Source organism: Dermacentor silvarum, chromosome 1, assembly GCF_013339745.2.
Source record: "Dermacentor silvarum isolate Dsil-2018 chromosome 1, BIME_Dsil_1.4, whole genome shotgun sequence".
Classification (NCBI taxonomy): Eukaryota; Metazoa; Arthropoda; class Arachnida; order Ixodida; family Ixodidae; genus Dermacentor; species Dermacentor silvarum.
This window is the reverse complement of record NC_051154.1, coordinates 289,680,332-289,698,470: the sequence shown is the minus strand read 5'-3', so window position 1 is coordinate 289,698,470 and position 18,139 is coordinate 289,680,332. Positions and strand designations below refer to the sequence as shown.

Below are 18,139 nucleotides of genomic sequence, written 5' to 3'. Positions count from 1 at the left end.
GCACCTGTTACAATATGCCCCCCTCACATGTTGTGCTGTGTTTGCATGTCGACGTTTGTCTGAATTAGGTGACGCGGGTAGTTTTATTGTTTCTTAACCTCTGCAGTCAAAAGTAGGGAGTTGCGACCGTCAGATACTTTTTTACTTTAGTTGTTTTTGTGCGACAGCGCTGGCCGACGGGCTTGGCGTCCTATGAAAGGACGAGCACATCTACGCAATCTACGCCCAAAACGTTCGTCGGCCTCCAAAGAAAGTATGTTCTGTGCAGTGATGCGATTTCGACACCCATACGGCTGACCTTTTCCTGCATCGCTTTCCATGCTGAAAGCTCGGAAAACCCATCAAGTCGAATGGCGGGGCATTTGAATATACAGCTCTAATGGCAGGCCTCCGAAAACAAATTTCGCGCCTATGAGAACAAAATGACGTCACATCTGTTTTTAACAGATATGACGTCAAATTATTTTTTCTTCCTCCTCACACAGATGGCGCTAAGCCCCATGAACCGACGATAAGCCACCATGTTTTGAACGTATGGGCTTCTATGGAAGCTTCGCTACCAGTTGTATTTACCTTGGTCCCCGCGTCGCCACAACCGCTGTGTTTGATGTACAGTACACTGTAGTTTGATTATTTTCGTGCAATATGATGCCGGTTTGCGCTGTTTTGTGGAAGGAAAGCGAGTAGCTTACGCCGACCAAATCATTTTAGCCGATCTGAGAGAGGCACAGTGGGTAGTGAGGCTGAAGTGGTCGCACGGTGTGTGCAAACATCTGGCGTGACAGCGGACCCGCACGAGATTCTGATGAAAGTCACCGACGTATTCTTGAACCCATTGATCGTGGAACCGAAGTACTCGTCGTCCACTGCTGGATTGTCTGAAAAGTACAAGCACGTTTCTGCTGCTTTGATTCACTGCGAAGGCGCGGATGGATAGTCCGGCGTTTCGAGCGTGCGAGACAGTGGCCGGCGAAGTTGGATACGTCACAATGGCCCTCACCAGGATTGCCGAAAACTTACAACCTGCTAAGTTTGGCACGTTTAACATGGCCCGCAACAGCGCACCGACTTGCTCGATCAGCTGTTGCCGCTGTACATGCGCATAAATGCGCAGCCGGCGCGCACATTTTCATTGTTGCTGCCTTAACACATTTTCGTTCCGCGAAGGCGCAAACTCTGCACGCTCTTTTAGGTTCAGAGAACAAGCGAACCTATAATCAAGGTTTGCACTTTATCGCGAGCATGCACTACGAGTCTGTGGTGAACCTTTCCCGCTTGTTTTGCGTTCCTGTTATCTATTTTACATTCAAGATTTTCGCAACGTGACTGGCTGCTTCGCTTAGCTGTAGTTATTGCAGTAGTTGGCGCATTGTTTCTCACGTAGAGAACAAAACGATAAATAAGAAACCGAAAGATTTGCTTACTACAATAAAAACACATTTGCACACCATGTGCAGGTATGGCTTGTGCTGCGTGTCCTGACCATGACTGATTACTCCCCGTTGTCTACGAACATGTCGCTTATGGCTGGTGTGTAAACTAATGAAATAAAACAAATGTTTCTGTGTAAATTAATGTTAATTCAGCTACTGCATTATGAATCTAACTAATTTTTCGTATTATTCTATTATTGACGTATCCTGCATTTTAAGTGGCCAAAACTGTTCGCCTCTGAACTGACACTGATAAGAGATACAATTGCTTTGATAATTACGCATTTTCAAATGAGCACCTACTAATTTGCACTAGTTACACAGGTAGCGTGTCCAGGTCGTAAGGAAGGCGTACCGCTATGCCACCCCATTGTTTCTTTTTTTTTTCTTTTTTGCACGCTGGCGCGTACATGTTGTGCTTACATAGAACGATTTACCGACGTTACCCGGGAACACCTGAAACTCCGATGTACAGACTTTCGCTGATATACCATACGCGGCAGTTCCACGTTGTGCGCCACATGTATCCGATATAACAGCTTTAATAAAGGAAAGATTGAGTATCGCGGCGACATTCGCATCATAAACTGCATTGCCAGGCCGGCTATCACATGAAACTGCATGTTGCAGCACGCATACGCTGAACGTTATCACGAAGGCAGTAACAACCTCAACGCAAGCTTCTTGAAATTCGCTGTATCGCTTTACTGAAAACGTAGTACAAGCAACAGGTTCACTTTCTCTTCACACAAACAACAACCCGATCGTCGCCTGAAAAAAAAAAAAAAAATAGAGAACTTTCTCGAGCAAGATGTTGAGAACACAACTATTGCCGTTATCACTGCTTTGCTATGATAAGATTCGCAATCCATGTGGCTCTTGGGCACCGCAAAACTGAAAAACGCAGCATAATTCTACGGCCGTGCGGAATTTTGTATTTGAGGGCTCTATCGTACTAGAAGCGCACCCGATCGCAGTACGAAGGCTGCGGACGGTGCGGAGCGTCTGCTCCGACGCTCCGACCTCCGTGCGAGATTTCCGGCGATCGCCAGCTAGGTGTCGCATGAATTCCTGGAGTCGCGAATAGGCTCGGAAAATGATTGACTATCAAGCCTGCATCATCTGAGTATGAAAGCACAATATAATCACTTTAATGCAGTTGACATGCTATGCCGTACAATTTCTGTGCACTTTTTGCACTGAAAGCAAATTGAGTGCCTTGATAGCATACAATGGTACAAACTTCATGCTTGAAAAACATTGGCACCATCCCCAATTTATACCTCAGGTACTGTTCTGTAGGTTCAACTATTTCGGTGACCGCTTGCTGACCGTGAGAATATAGAGTGGAATATAGAGGGCTCAAATCTTGGTACCACCCGGGACTCATCGATTGTTTTAAGGTATAAATACCAATCAGAATGGTTCTGTTTCACGTAGGAGCTTTGCGTCTGAAAAAAGGGACGTTGGGGTGATTTTGACGGCACTGTGAAAGTACACTCCAAATCAGATTTGCCGCTTAGCCTCTACCTACAAAATATAAACATGTATATTCTAAGCCCTGTGCTCGGTCATTGTCGAACATTGGTGCTCAAAAAAAAAAAAAAACAAGAATAATAAAATGCTCCCTGAGACCGAAAGCGTCCTAACCTCTTGAGGTAAATTAGGAGTGTCACATGGGTTTGAAACCGCCTGAGTGGGGGCAGCGCCCAACGTCGTTTATAATTAAAAGTTGTTAAAAATTGTCTAAAAACTTAAAGGCCACTTTGTAACGCAAATTTCTGTAGTGTTTCACGATACTATCTGAGAGGGTATGTACAGATCGATTCACTGCTAAAAGGAAAACTCTAATGTGCGACACTCACTTTTCTGGCACTCTCTATCAGCAAATCTCAGCTGAAGGTATGTCAACGCACTGTACAAGGGTGCAGTAAGAGGCCAGTATCCACCAATCACAACTCGTCTGTTGCAAAGATGGACGACTGTATGCACACGCCGCAGAAAAAAAAATGCGCACGTGCTCTATACTCATGTGTTCTCTCTAAAGGCGCAACCACATCACGCGATTTTCGAGCAACGGTGACAAGCGACGGCGACGAGCGACAGGTTTTGCCGTCGCGGAGGGCGATCCGTCGCTGTCGCTTGTCTGTCGCTCTTTAGCCAGTCAGAAAATTTCACTTGTCACCCGCCATTCCGCGCGGCAACTTCCGCCGGGGACAGCGTGATTGCGTAACAACATGGCAGCAACCAGTCCGCCCTAAGTCCGCCCGGGTCAATCTGAATTCGCAATTTCAACTTTCTTTCTGTCATGACAGCAAAAAATAAATAATAAAATCAGCCATCGCTTCGTCTCATCTCAAGCTGAGGACAAAGTATCGGCGTTGTCTGGTCGTTATTATTGAGATCAGTTGTTTGTTTTGACGCTGTTAGGCCACGCCACGAAGTGACAGCCCGACAGGGTCCGCGTGTCGCGTCGCTCGTCGCTATGGCTTGAATATCACGTGCATGAGATTGCCGCTTAATAACGGACCACACTGTAACGGGCAATGAACAGGGTCATCCACGTTCAGGGGAAAGTACTTCGTTAGCATTTACGCGGTCATCGCAGCTTAACGTTCACATAAAATCTAGCAGACTACTCAATCATTAATATCTACGTTCGTTAGGCGCCGTATACAGGTCCAGGGGCCGAATTCATGATCACTTTCGTTCATAATGGATGTTTGCCATTGGCCAGCCGCTTTCGCCAGTAACTCCAAGACCAAGACTGGCTGACATTTATGCTTATACGAACAGTTTTAGCGTAAGAACTTCTCTGTAAATGGGGCGCCAGAAGAAGATATGATTGTGCGAGGAGCTCGGTATATGGCCACACCATGGCAATCTGACCATCAACGCACATTTTTGACAGTCGCACTTTTGCTCCAGCCGCACCAGGAACGGCTCTTGGGTGGGCTTTCTCGCGCATTCCCCTTAACATGAGCTATTAAAAAGGAAACCACGTGTTCGCCACGCGCTCCTTTTTCGCGGCTCTAACATACAGCTTTCTATCCATGCTGCTAGAAGATAGATTCCTTCAGGACGCTTCTTCACCTTTTCCTGTCTCTCTAACAGTACACATGCAGTAATGGGCGCAGTGACACGTTTAAGATGAACTCAAAGAACGCTTTCACTCCACACTATTTCTTTTATTCGCCATTGCATTCTTGTTCTAAATCGACTTTCGTTCTTATTAACGACTTGTCTTAAGCGTTTTTCCTACGAAATCACTCGCAGTTTTAGTACGAATGGAGTGTTTTTCTTGCATTCTGTGCATATATACGACGTGTTATGAGGTCATGATATCAACTCGAATAGTTGACAGAAGTTTTACGCCCTCCTTAAATCATGTCTTTCGCAACTCAGTGATGGGTTGTTGATTACACAATATACACGGCTGCAATTTTCTCATAATAATTTTCTCTGTTTTTTTTTCTTTTTTACAGTTACCGAAAAAGAAATTCGACAATGGTAAGTGCTCGACCTTTTCCTTCTTCTTCCGTCTCTTCCCTTAACACTTTGACAGCTTTGAAGTTCACTTTCGCTCAAGATTGAAATTGTTGTTCAAGGCTTAAGTCAACGAAAAGCTCGCATCGATCCGCGGGAAACTGTCAATGTTTTTTTGCGGCCATTGTTTTTCTTCAACTAATGGCAGGAACTGTTTGCTTATTGGACGCTATTCCGCGCCTGTGCGCACTGGTGGGTCATGTAAGGAAACAACGTCCGCGAAAGCTGGAAAATCTACTGGAAGCATTCAGGCATAGCTAGAAAAATTTGCCGCGCTATCAGGCGGACTCTACACGCATGCTTCCCTATCAACGACCAAAGAGTGCACCACACGACGCAGCCACTTTGCAAATGGAGCGTGGAGAACCGATTTTTGGAGAATTATATTCCCGACGAGTCACTGAAAAGTTCCGTGGTATTTTCTACAGATGATACCTATTCGAGGAAAAATTTTGGTTTCCAGCTCAACAACGTCCACGCGCAGCAGACGACGCTATAGCGAGCGGATACGAGTTTAGAACTGCGCAGTCTGTAAAACGAAGGGAATAAGCGACGCCTGTTGTGCGTGTGGGTAGCAGCGAAAGCTTCAAGGCATGTCAGAAAACATTTGTTGCGCGGTGGGGTGCCAAATACATGCTGAAACTTGCCGGCGACACGATTCTAATCATTCTTGCGTGGCCTCATGAACGGGAGCAACAGCAGCATTAGATAGCTGCCGTTCGGCGGGAAATTTCTTGTTCTCACTCTTTTTATTGTCCTCCCAATGTTGGTTGCACTTGATTCTGGTTACACGGATAAGCGATGAAGTTGAGCACGACCTACCCATGTTTTTATCCAGTTTGTCCGCTGTGCTGCATGCGGGTAAACGTATTTCGCTTAGGTTCTGAATGCCGCTTGCCACCTCTACCGTTTGCAGCCTCTACCGTTTGCCGCTTCTTTACCATGTAGCTCTTACTAAGGTGCACGACTGTATGAGTACATCGTGTTGTGTGTTAAAGCTGCTGAGGCTTGCAAGGACTAATCTTGTTGGTTTTATGCGGCCCGTTAAAGCGTCGCACCAGGTGTCACGTAGTTCATGTTTTTGGATCTATTTCTTGGATGGCTTCGCACCATGTTGAACGGTTGCTAGTTGCTTCATACACAACTGTTGCCGGGGTTTTTTTTTTTTAAGTACGAGGTTTTCACCTCGTCTCGTTTATAAGGGTCTTACATCACGCTGTGTTTTAGCGTAATGATTACAGGTGAGTGCTGCTATAACAGCTTTATTCGTTTCGCTCGAGGACATCTTCGATGTTGTGGTTGCTGGGGAAATGTGTTAGAAAAGACGCAGCTTAGGGCGGGGATTCTTGTTAGCTGCTGCATATGGTATTGCTGTTAAATTTTTGCTGGAAAATTCGCATCATGTTTGTGAAGGCGTTGCACCTTAATGCTGTCGGAGCAGACTTAACACGCAGAGTCACGTGCCCTTTTGCATGTGCATCTTGTACTCAATTGAATTCTTTTTATTATCTTTTGGGACGTACGAGTGCAATGCCTACGCCGCAGAGGACCAACCCTGGCCTTGCCACCAGCGCCTATCTACCTTGTCCGGCACTGCGTCACCTTTAAATATATCGTGTGGCTTCTTACCTCTCTATCAATCGAAAAAAAAATCGTCAAAAGTTGGTAAGACTTTAGCTTTGCACGTTTACAAGCAGGCCACTATAAGGGAAGTTCAGATTGTGAAAAACGCAACGGAAAGAGCGGTTGGTCAACGTACGCAGGGGAATATCACCGGTGTTGCATTTATAATTCGCGATTTTATTCACCCCTGCGTTTGGTGACTTCGCTGACTAGTGCACGCATTTCTATTAACAAATTCACAATTATTTTTCTTGAGGTGACATTTACGGCACTTATTCGGTGATGCCATGTTTATTCATCGGTACCAAGATCATTACAATGTGTGCCGGCATTGCGCCGTGCGGAGTTGTTTGAGATCTTACTATGCACCAACAACGTGCGCCTATTATTGAGGTGTATAGAAACAGTATTACGGCAAAAGTATAATTTAAAAAAAAAGTTATTGAGACTTCGCATTCGTCAACCAAACGAAGCGGCTACATAACACGAACTCCACTTCTTATGGGCTTCGTTGGGATTCGTCGCACTTGTGTGCGGGACGCAATCGGGACGTATGCGGACTTGCTTGTCCAAAATCGCGGTAACATCGTTACATGTCCCCTCTCATAGAGGCATAGAGGCCTGCGCCTTTCCTGCAGCTGTCACGGCTGTACTAGCGGTCAGGAACCCGGACAAAGGAGAGATTGCTGCCGCGAACTTCAGCCATCCTTGCTGCAAAGTGTTGTCGTCTGCTACTGCATTCCGATCGTGCTTTCGAAAGCGCCCGCTAGGTGGCTATTAGTGGCGCCTCCATAGGCGATGCACCACGCGTATTGCACCACCGCACGCCCCGCTCTTACTCTTTTGGTTCTTCTTACAGGTACAAGGGATTTGTGAAAGACTGTCCTTCGGGGCATCTCACTGAGCAGGTATGTGCAGTTTCAATGGCGTTGGTTGGGTTGGGCAAACGTCCTGGATAATAACAGAGCGCTAATTCTTTAATATTCTATCTCCCCCGTATTTAGAAAACGTGACCGCGCAGTTTTAAAAATAATAAAAAGGCTGAACACGATGGAATACAGCATAAACCTGCACAAAAATGATAATTCCAAACCCCGTGAAAATACATTCCAAATTCAGTAAAAGAGAACCATGACTAACGGCCTCGCAGTTCAAGTAACCCATGAGAGCATGGAGTTGCGGCATGATTTAGCTCCACAACCTTCCACACAAAAATTAGGGCAACTGCTAGCATTAGAAACTGTGACAAATCGTAGCTTTGAGATCATTTCACGCCAGACAAACACCAATAATCAACAAGAACCATCAAGCTCCAACCGAAAGCGTAACATTAATTCGACATTTCTTTTAGCCTGCTTCAACCTAGTCATTGCGAAAATTCTGTCCTGCCCTACGGCCTCTCTTCACCAATCTTTTATTCTAAATCTCTGATCATCGACGCGAACGGTAATGCTCGCCATTCGGCCTCTTGTGCATAGACGCCTCATCTCCCAAAAAGAAACTGTCTTTTAAGAATCTGGGGCCAGATTCACAAACCTTTTCTTTGGTAAGTTCGCTTTGCCATTGGCTGGCCGCCTTCGCTAGTGATATGTCTGGCATCCGGATTGGCTAAAATTCTTTCTTACGAACAATTCTAGCGTAAAAAGAATTTCAGCCAATCCGGATGCAAAACATATTATTATCTAAGGCGGCCGGCCAATGGCGAAGAGCACTTACGAAAGAAAAGCTTTGTGAATCTGGTCCCAGGCCCCAGGGCTCGTATTCACCAAAAGCTCTTACACATAGTAGTGTTCGTAAGAGCGAATTCCAGCCAATCTTGATGCTGGGCATATCATTAGCGAAGGCGGCCAGCCAATGGCAGATGAGCGCTTACGAACGAAAGCTTTGTGAATTCGGCCCCAGGACCCGTATTCACAAAAATTTCTTACGCCAGAATTGTTCGTTAGAGAAAATTTCAGCCAATCCTGATGTTAGACATATTATTAGCGAAGGCTGCTGGCTAATTGCAAATAAAACTTACGAACGAAAACCTTTGTGAATCCGGCTCCAGGAGTCGAGTTCCCAAAGCGTTTCTTTCATAAGTGCCCTTCGCCATTGGTCAGCCACCTTCGCTAATTATATGTCCAACATCAGGATTGGCGGAAATTTTCTCTTATGAACAATTCTGGCGGCACAGAGCTTTTTGTGAATATGGGGCCGGCCCATGGTCCAAATTCAAAAACTTTACGTTCGTAAAAGTGGATTGTCATTGGCCGGCCTCCTTGGATAATAACGTGTTCAACATCACAATTTATGTAAAGTATGCGCAATAAACATTACGATTGGCTGGAATCTGCTTTCACGAACAGTTGTAGCGTAAAAATTTTTTTCTGTGAATGCGGGCCCGTAGAACATACTTGTGGCACTCTAGCTTCCCATAGTTGGTCTTCCCGTGAAGGCGGAAATTGGTCGCCAAGGCCAAGGACAATGCGCACAACACTCAACAACACCCACAAAACGCACGAGGGGCTAAGCCAGCTGAGCTGAGCAGCCTTCAGCCGTCTCGCCGTCTCACACGAAACCAGCAGACTTTCAAAGCTAAGGTGAGGAAAAGTGAAAAAAGCACTTACCTTTCTTTCGCGCAATAAGTTTCTTTATTTTATTTTATTAGAGTATTAGTTATTAAAACACTGCATTTTATTTTAACAGCCATCCGCCGCCAGGGCGGCGCAGCGGAATTCCGAATTCACCAAGGACTGAAGCAAGGATGTCCTCTGTCTCCATTGTTGTTCACGCTTTATGTTATAGGCATACAAAGACGATTGGAAAACAGCGAATTAGGGTTTGATTTATCCTACATGCGTAATGTACAAATGGTGCAATCTGAGGTCCCTGGACTAATGTATGCGGGCGACATAGTGCTACTAGCGGATAATACAAGAGATTTGTAGACACTTGCGAAAATCTGTGGCAATGCAGCGAAAAATCTGGGCCTTAAGTTTAGTACAGAGAAATCAGGAATTATGCTCTTTATCGAAGAGACGAGCAATTAAGTGGTGTCAATTCAATAACTAGTCATACCCATAGTCAAGCTATATATGTACCTCGACGTATCCATAAACGAAGGACAGGCTTACTTAAGCGCCCACCAAGATAATCTGAATATAAATGGGAAGCGGAATGCAGCAATAATGAAACATAGAGCACTGTGGGCCACAATAAGTATGAGGTGGTGCGTGGAATCTGAAAAGCAGTAATGGTGCCAGCGCTAACGTTCGCAAACGCCATTTTATACTTCAAATGGGATATCTTCTCGAAGTTCGTAGTTAACCAAGGATGACCAAAGATCAGAAGGCCGGTTGGCTTTGGGAGCCCCCGGTAAAACCACAAATGATACAGTGGAGGGTGACATGGATTGGGTCTCTTTTGAAGTCAGAGAAACACAGAGCAACATTATTTTTGAAGAAAGAGTTGGATGAAGGACATGGACGAAAATAAATTTACGGCTAAAGTGCACAAGTATCTGTACCTGAAAAGCATGGACACAGAATGAAGGGAGAGGTCAAGAATGTTGGCAACCAAGTACAGGGTAATTGAAACTGTAAGCAGACAACCAGGAGTCATCAGAAAGAAAGTGAGAGAAACAGAGACGGCGAATTCGATGCAAAGAATGGAAAGAAAAATGACCATGGATATTTACAAGAATGAGAAGAAAGAAATTAGAAGGGAAAATCTGTACGGTAACACAAAGGGCAGGGCCTTGCTATTTGAGGCTCGAGCCGGTTGCCTAAGGACCGACACATACCGGAGAAAATATTCGCAACTAGATGAGGCATGTGTATGCTGCAGTAAAGATCCAGAGACCACTCAGCACATCCTAATGGAATGCGACGGGATCCACCCAGCGAGAACCGTAGGTAACGTGCAACTCCCAGAAGCGCTTGGGTTTAAAGTGGAAGGAAACATCAGCAGATCAGCCGTAGAGATAAGCAAGAGACGATCAGAGTACTGGTGGAAAAAAGCAGGGAAAAGATGGATACGACCTGATCTCTTAAAATCATAAACAGCGGTACAAGGTAAATTTTTGAAAAAGAAAAATAATGAGAGGTATACAAAATGCTAGATAAAGAACAAATATAGTATACATGATTAAATGAAGCAGGCTTTGTGATTATTTGTCACCACCCCGTTTCAAAGGGGAAGCCATTAAATCATCATCAGTGACAGAATTCAGGGATTGAGCTCAGTTATCTCGCTGAAATTACGAAACAACGGCTGACGATCTCAGAGCGCTGCACACGAGGAAAGAGAAATACCACTTCCCCGTTTTAATTTCAAAGCGAAGCTTCTTCTGCTAACCCTGCCGGGCTTTCCTCACCGTGGCTGCTAGGTGCTACTGCTGTCTTGCCGAATGGCTCACGCTAAAAAAAAAATTAATAAATTGCGCGGCCCGTGGTGGGATCGAACCTCGGTTTCACCAGCGTAGCAGCCCGATGCTCAAAGAATTAGGCCACAATCGCTTTTTTTTTATAGTATTACGTCACAATGGCACATACACATTTATCGTGCGAACGGCAATTAGTTCTTTGAGATGATCACCGCGTGTGTCAGATTGTGCAGCAGGAGTGCGCGAGAGCGCCAGTTTCTTTTACGACAATTACGCATGAATAAATTGGGGAAATTTATAGCACTTGATTAACGGCTTTACGAAACCTTCGCTTCACATAGATACCAAAATATGCGTTGGAGCTGCATAATATTTTTCTTGTTTCATTTTCAGCTCACAAACTAATTTTGCTGATGATTGTGTTACCACGTTGTGTTTCCCCTAACTTCTTACTCCTGTCGTTCCTTTTTGCCCTCTATTACGGGCCGGGGTTGGATGAACCTTCAACAACGTCGGCTTGGAGCTCGAACCAGGTTGACCATCGGAGAGGGTCCAGCAGGGAAGATGAGGCGACGTAAAAACAAATAACACAAGTTTAATGCACGGTTACGGGTGAGCGGTGTGCTTCAAAGAAAACATACAAGAAACGTTCAGCGATGCGTGCAACCTGCACGCTAGGGCAAAGCAAAAGTGTTCTCCGCGTGGCTGCTTGCAGGCACTCTTCCCCTCTCCCGCTCCCACTGCAGGACAGGGCAAACCAGATGAAGTAATGAGGGTGGGTGACAGCAGTGAAGGTGGGGTCGTATCGGGGTGAACGTAACCAACGGGGGTGAGATGGTCGCAAGGCGGCATTACAGGTTTCGCACATTCCTCGGACCCAGGCGACGGGCACGTCTGTTCATGTTGACGAGCGAGATCGTTAGGCAGGCCATTTCCCATGCGTTTGCACGTGTTCTGGGCATGGCCGCTCAAAGTGAATCGTAACAGCTCGTGCGTTAGAACCAGCGAGAACCATTTATGGATCACCTATACTTACTCTCGCATCTATCTATCTATCTATCTATCTATCTATCTATCTATCTATCTATCTATCTATCTATCTATCTATCTATCTATCTATCTATCTATCTATCTATCTATCTATCTATCTATCTATCTATCTATCACACACACACACACACACACACACACACACACACACACGTACGCACGCACGCACGCACGCACGCAAGCGCACATACGTACGCACGCACGCGCACAAATAAAACACGAAATTAGCGCTTGGACGCTGTTGTTTATTTAAGCTCGGTCTTCTAGCAACACAACGTTGATACCGTGTTTCCATTTCTTCTTTCGCTTGGTATTCCCGTCGGAAGCTTGACAGCGTCGTGCACACGTGCGCGCAACTCGAAAGGTTGATATTACGCAACCACTCGCATCGAAATTCGCTCACGAAGAGCGGATTGCGCAAGCTCCTGTTTTTACGACTCCCACTCTTTTTCCGAGAGTGCGCCGAATGTAGTTCGTGATTCCAGGTAAACCGTGCTTGTTCCTTGGCACACTGCGCGTGACATTGTTTTAGAAGCATCACAAGTGCGTGCTCTGGCACTTAAGACACTGCGCTATTTCTCGGTCGAGACTAAACAGAAGCATCGCCTGTGGAAGTGTTCAAGTTGCCGTGGTTTTCTTTCTTTTCTTTCTTTTTTTACTTACTGTACTGCCTACCTTGGCTTTTAAGATGCAATGACCAAATGCACACCAAATTCACTCGCAGCTTATGTAGGGCAGTGTTTGAGCAATCGCTCCCGAAAAAAAAAGCGTGAACGCGGACGTAGAAGAAAACAATGGCTTTTAGAAGTTGTTCCGTGGAGTATCTTCACATTCGAGTTGCCTTGCTCCCGATTACAAATTAATGAAGCCGTTGTACCCTGCTAAAAGCCACGGTACAACGAGTCCGCTAGTTGCGGCAGAAGTCGTTTAGCACATAAAATCTAACGCATCGCATCTGTTTACATGAAATGCATAACGTTCTGATATACAGTATTCGAGATGAGCACATAACTAGCCTAGTATACATGGAAAGTAACACTTTATTTTTCGTGAAGAAAGAAAAGAAAACAATTAATTTGTGGAACGTTTTGTCCGCGTTGCTGTTCCATATACAGTAACAGGTGATTATGAGTAAAGAGATGTTGAGGTGCGCGGCGTGGCCCCTTGAAAGAAGGCAATTTCTGCATTAGCGCATTACAAGAATACACACAGCGTAAAAGGTGAAAGTGCGTTTAAGTTTTAATGTATAGGAGGACTCCGGTCGAGTACCTGCGCCTTACTTGCAATTTCCCGTTGAAGTTTATTCTCGGTTTTGACACTCATAGCAATAGCAGCAGCGCATTCCTCTTAAACTTGTCCCACATGAACGTTACAACTTACAGGGATTTACGCCTCAAAGCTGCTAAGTGAGGAGTGGTGGACGCCGTTAGTGGAAGGCTCCGGATTAATTTCGACCAACTTGCACCGAAAGCTAAAAACAAGTGCGTGTTCTTCATTCGAATTCTCACTGGAGTGCGGCCGTATCTGCCGGAAATGTAACCCACGATTGCGCGCAGGTCGCCATATATCCACTAAGCCAGGGCAACGAGCCTGCGGATGAACCTTGCACAAGTTCTCTCACACGTTCGGTAACTACAAATATTATTGTGTGTCTTTCCGTGCGACGGGTGTGAACGTTACCAATCCGACCAGTAAGTTGATTCGGTTCGCAAACATTTTTTTAAGGAGAAAGGAAGGAGGAAGGGGAGAGACGGGTGGCTTATATAAGCGCACGCTTTCTCTTTGCATCAGCGCGGGCTCCTGTGTTTACCTTAAAGGTATACCTTGTGAATGCCATTGTAAAGTTAACCAGATAAAGGGATAGGGTGTGGGGTGACGAGCCACCGCCGAATACGGCAGCCGTCTGTGGCCGGCTGCTTTATTGATATGATACACTGTAAGCAATGATACGGCCATCATGCGGTAATGCTGTAATCAACAATACGGTCACCTCGTTGCACTGAGGGGCAACTCGGAAATCTTAGATGTGGCTAGCAGGCAGTTGTGAAAACGACTTCGTTGTGACTACTTCACCCCAGGAAAACTACACTAGCGAACAATATCACTACCCTCCGCGATCCTTCCATGGCTATGAGGTTGCGCTGTTGAGCATGAGTTGGTGGGTTCGATCGCCGCCGCGGCCGCCGCATTCCGAGGGAGGTGGAATGTAAAAGCGTTTTTGTTCCGTGCGTTGGATGAACGTTAAAGAACCGCGCATGTGGTCGAAATTAATCCGGAGTCCTCCACTAAGGCGTCCCTCATTACCCACTGTGCAGCTTAATGTAATTAAATGATATCACTAGGGAGACCGCACTGGAGTGAGCGAAGCTAAATTGATAGGCTGCCTATCTGATTTCACATATGCTGGTGCTAGCGCATTTTAAGACTTCATCATTAGACCTTTCTTCGCGATAACAAGTAGGTGTGTGATTATTTTTTCTTGGTTACCCGAAGTTCGTGACGTGTTCGTCTCGAGCCACTTATCTTGACACGCGTCCTTCCTTCCGCAGGGATTCCTGAGGATATACAAGCTCTTCTTCCCCCAGGGAGACCCTTCTAAGTTTACTTCGCTCATTTTCCGGGTCTTCGATGAGAACAAGGTAAGAGACATTCAGCGACGAAAGCTGCCAACATTTTGCAATACCGAAACAAAATAAATAAATCCAGAAACAACTGCTTGATTACACCTTCATTACCCAAACAACCTAAATAAAAAAAATTACTTCGCCTACAGGATCACAGCAGAATGCTGCTTTGTTCCCAACACCCAATTTTTGTTTCTTTGTTTCGTTTAAGAAGGATACTTGTAAGAATTTCGCTCATACTTTAGCAGTTATGCTAACGGTTTGCGACTGACGCATGCTGTCTTAGTGGCTCTTCGCAGTATAGCGCCGAGTCATATGTCAAGGCTTACAATGTCTATATACAGGATGCCAAGCTTTGTAACAGGGGTCAAAGTCAGTGTATGTACAGGTTACCAAGCTTTTAAATATACGGAGGCGCACTATCAGAGGAAGCACCATGTTGTTGGCCACTCTGCGGAACAAGTCCCATTGTCTTTTATATTTCCACGGAAGAATTTTCAAGATTAATATATAAAGTACCAGAGTCATAGGTTTAAAAAAAAAGCTTGAAATAAAAAAAAAGCTTTAGAGCGTCCTAGGAAATGCCCGATTCGGGCCTTCTCAGATTCCTACATATTACGCAACAATTTGTCCGTGTTATGTAGAAAGACGGCCAAATAGAGAAAGCCCGCGGTACTGCCTACGTGAGCGTAAGGGCCTCAGCAGCCACATAAGTGCCTATAGATGAAACTTGAAGCGTAACGCGATCGCAGTGCTTTCAAACGTGATATGCACGAGTAGTGCATTTATGTACTAGTGTTCTACCGTGATAGGGCAGCGACGATTTCGGATTCTTGACTTAGCTTATCGCTGACATGAACCGTCACACCTGTCCCTTTCGACAGCGCAAGGCTGACCGGTAGCTAGTGCGACTTTTGCCTAGTTGCCCTTTATCACTATCTCAGTGGCTGCGCACTCGGTTGAAAGAAATTGCACGCAGTACATTTCAAAGCACTTGAGAGCTCTAGCGCGTCGACGTATTTTCCTTGCTATAAATATCTCGCGGACCTTCTGTAGTGTTCGGAAAAACATTATTGTGTAGTAGGTTGGAAAGTTACCAAGTGCTGTGTCGGATGTTTCCTATGGCCTGCTAGAACTTTCTTATTGGAAGCGTTTCTGAAAAGCTGACATCGTGAAACCGGTTAATTAAGTTTGACAGATATGCAATTATATTACTAAATTGAATACAATATAACGTTTTCCACAGAGTAGCCAACAAAACGCTTTTACCCGCACACTCCTATAGCGCAACGACATATATATATTTTTTTTAATTGGCTAAGGTTAGCGGCACGTCGTGTTTGCCTCTTCTATATTTTCAGACGCAAGCACCGTGACATCACCAGCAAGTTTCAGCAAAGGTTAAGGCTACCATTTGGTGCTACATTTCCCGCTTGTTTCCTGGAGATCGTTTGAGTACATTGAGGCAGTCATTTATTGCTAACAAGGCCCCTTTATTTTATTAGGAATATCTGTTGGTTCATTGCGCTTTTAATGCATTGTAGGGCAACAGGAATGAGAAAACATCGGGTGAGACTGAAAGGGTACAGCGTTCTTGGGCCGTAAATAGAGTGATTTCGTGTTTCATGATACGTGATCCTTTAATGAATTGATAATTTAATTAACTTATTAGGTTAGTTATTTTTTCATAAACCTCATGAGCGTTATGGATGTGCTGGCGATGCGGAACGCAGCAGAAGTATGAAATGATGGGGGAGGGGGTATACAAAAGGTAATTACAAGTAGATGCGTTATAGATTTAAAAAGTAACTAAACAAGCGCAACGACAAGCAAAACGCTTTGTTATGCATATTCAGAGAGAGAGATAAAAATTTATTGTCGCTCAGGAGATTAATGAGCAGGTTGCCTCCGTCCAGGTCAGCTCAAGACGGCGAAATTGTATAGTAGTTAATGAGGGCAAGAACGTAACAAACAAACAACAACAAGAACATGCGCAGACACACGTAAAATGTTTGGTGTATATGTTGCAACACCGCTAGCTATTTCAGCAGTTAGTGAGAAGCAAGTACGTGGTAGGTGACACGTTAGCTCTCAGCACATGCGCCGCCTATCCGCGTAGCAATTGTTGAAACGAGGAGGAGAGATCAACGTTATAGCATACGTCATCGCGCCCCGTGAATCAAATTAATGGTGCAGTGAAGGCTTAAATTTCAGAGCGTTCTGCATCGCCAGCACATCCATAACGCTATATTTCTGTGGCACCCCTTCTGCTAGACCGAAATCAAAACACTTTCTCAGTTCGGTGCCATCTCTCTAGGCCTAGTAGCGTCGAAACCAATAAATCTCAATAACGACGACAAAACATCACTAATGCTTTGCCCTCAGCGTGAGATTAAACTAAACGGTGGCTGATTTCAAAATTCATTTTTTTTTCTGTCCCGACGCAGAGGAAGTAGGGGGTATAGAAAATGTAATTTGGATCGAAGCGGGTGGTCTGGGATGGTTTCGACGCTGCCATGTTGTTACGCAATCACGGTAATCTGCCGCCGTAGTCGATGCACTTGCGCAAGTGGCCTAACTGGTCCTGTGTCACAGGAACGTATCACATATCACGCAAAGCTAAAACTCGCTATTTTTGCAGACGATTTTCTACGGCAATGAAGGCAAGCAAAGTGCGCCCAAGTAACGGCGCTCCTGAAATCTCATGCGCGTTAGCTTAAGCTGGCTAAGAGATTACATAAATATCTGATTTACAACAGCAAAATCAGACAAATTACACCACCAAGTGTTGAATCTGACTTAAAGGGGCCCTGAAACACTTTTTATCGAAGTGGAGGATGACATTTGAGGTGAAAATAGGCTATTTCATAAATAATTTGCCGAAAAAATTACTTCAATGCGTTCAGCAGAAGCGGAGTTATTGGCAATCAAACACGGCCTAAGCTGTGCTCCCCCTTCCTTCTTCAATGCCTTGCACTGCGAAGGCTACGGCGGAGTGGGGCGGGGCCTCAACGCTCCGCCTTCAAAACGTCACCGTGGCGTGCAGTTGAAATTTCTGATTGTGGTGCCTACGCCGCGCTAAACGTAAACGTAAGCCAAACGTGGTTGTCCTCAGAGAGCCGCAGTGCGCTTAGCCACTGGAATCGTGGCGGCACCCTGCGGCGGCCGCGGGGTAACCGACCGCAGCGACGAATAGCAGCCACGTATTGGAATGTGCTTTGTTGCGCAGTAAAGCACACAGATGAGAGTGAGGATCATGGCTCTGTTGAAACGAGGGCGTTTGAGAAAAAGGGGACTTCGCGCTCCGCTTGCGAGCTCCACGCACCGTGTACGATAGCAAAATTTGGCTGAGATGTTCACAGCAGCATATGCTACCCGCGGACTATGTTATTTCACAAAGCCGGAGGGGTGGTTCAGGGCCCTTTTAATTTCTGACTTTGCTCTTCCGCGTTTGCGCAAATTCGAAACTGTGGCATGTGTAAGCTACGCTGATTCAC

General features: G+C 45.4%; 1 protein-coding gene across 1 annotated transcript in view; it reads left to right on the top strand.

The window, feature by feature from the left end:
* The window catches only part of LOC119437208 (frequenin-1-like), a 283,793-nt gene that overhangs the window by 225,295 nt on the left and 40,359 nt on the right, over window positions 1–18,139 (top strand). The window contains exons 2-4 of the mRNA XM_037704258.2: window positions 4,919–4,943; window positions 7,462–7,510; window positions 14,568–14,657. Of these exons, the coding sequence (XP_037560186.1) occupies window positions 4,919–4,943; window positions 7,462–7,510; window positions 14,568–14,657 (164 nt within the window). The remainder of the gene's footprint in view (window positions 1–4,918; window positions 4,944–7,461; window positions 7,511–14,567; window positions 14,658–18,139) is intronic.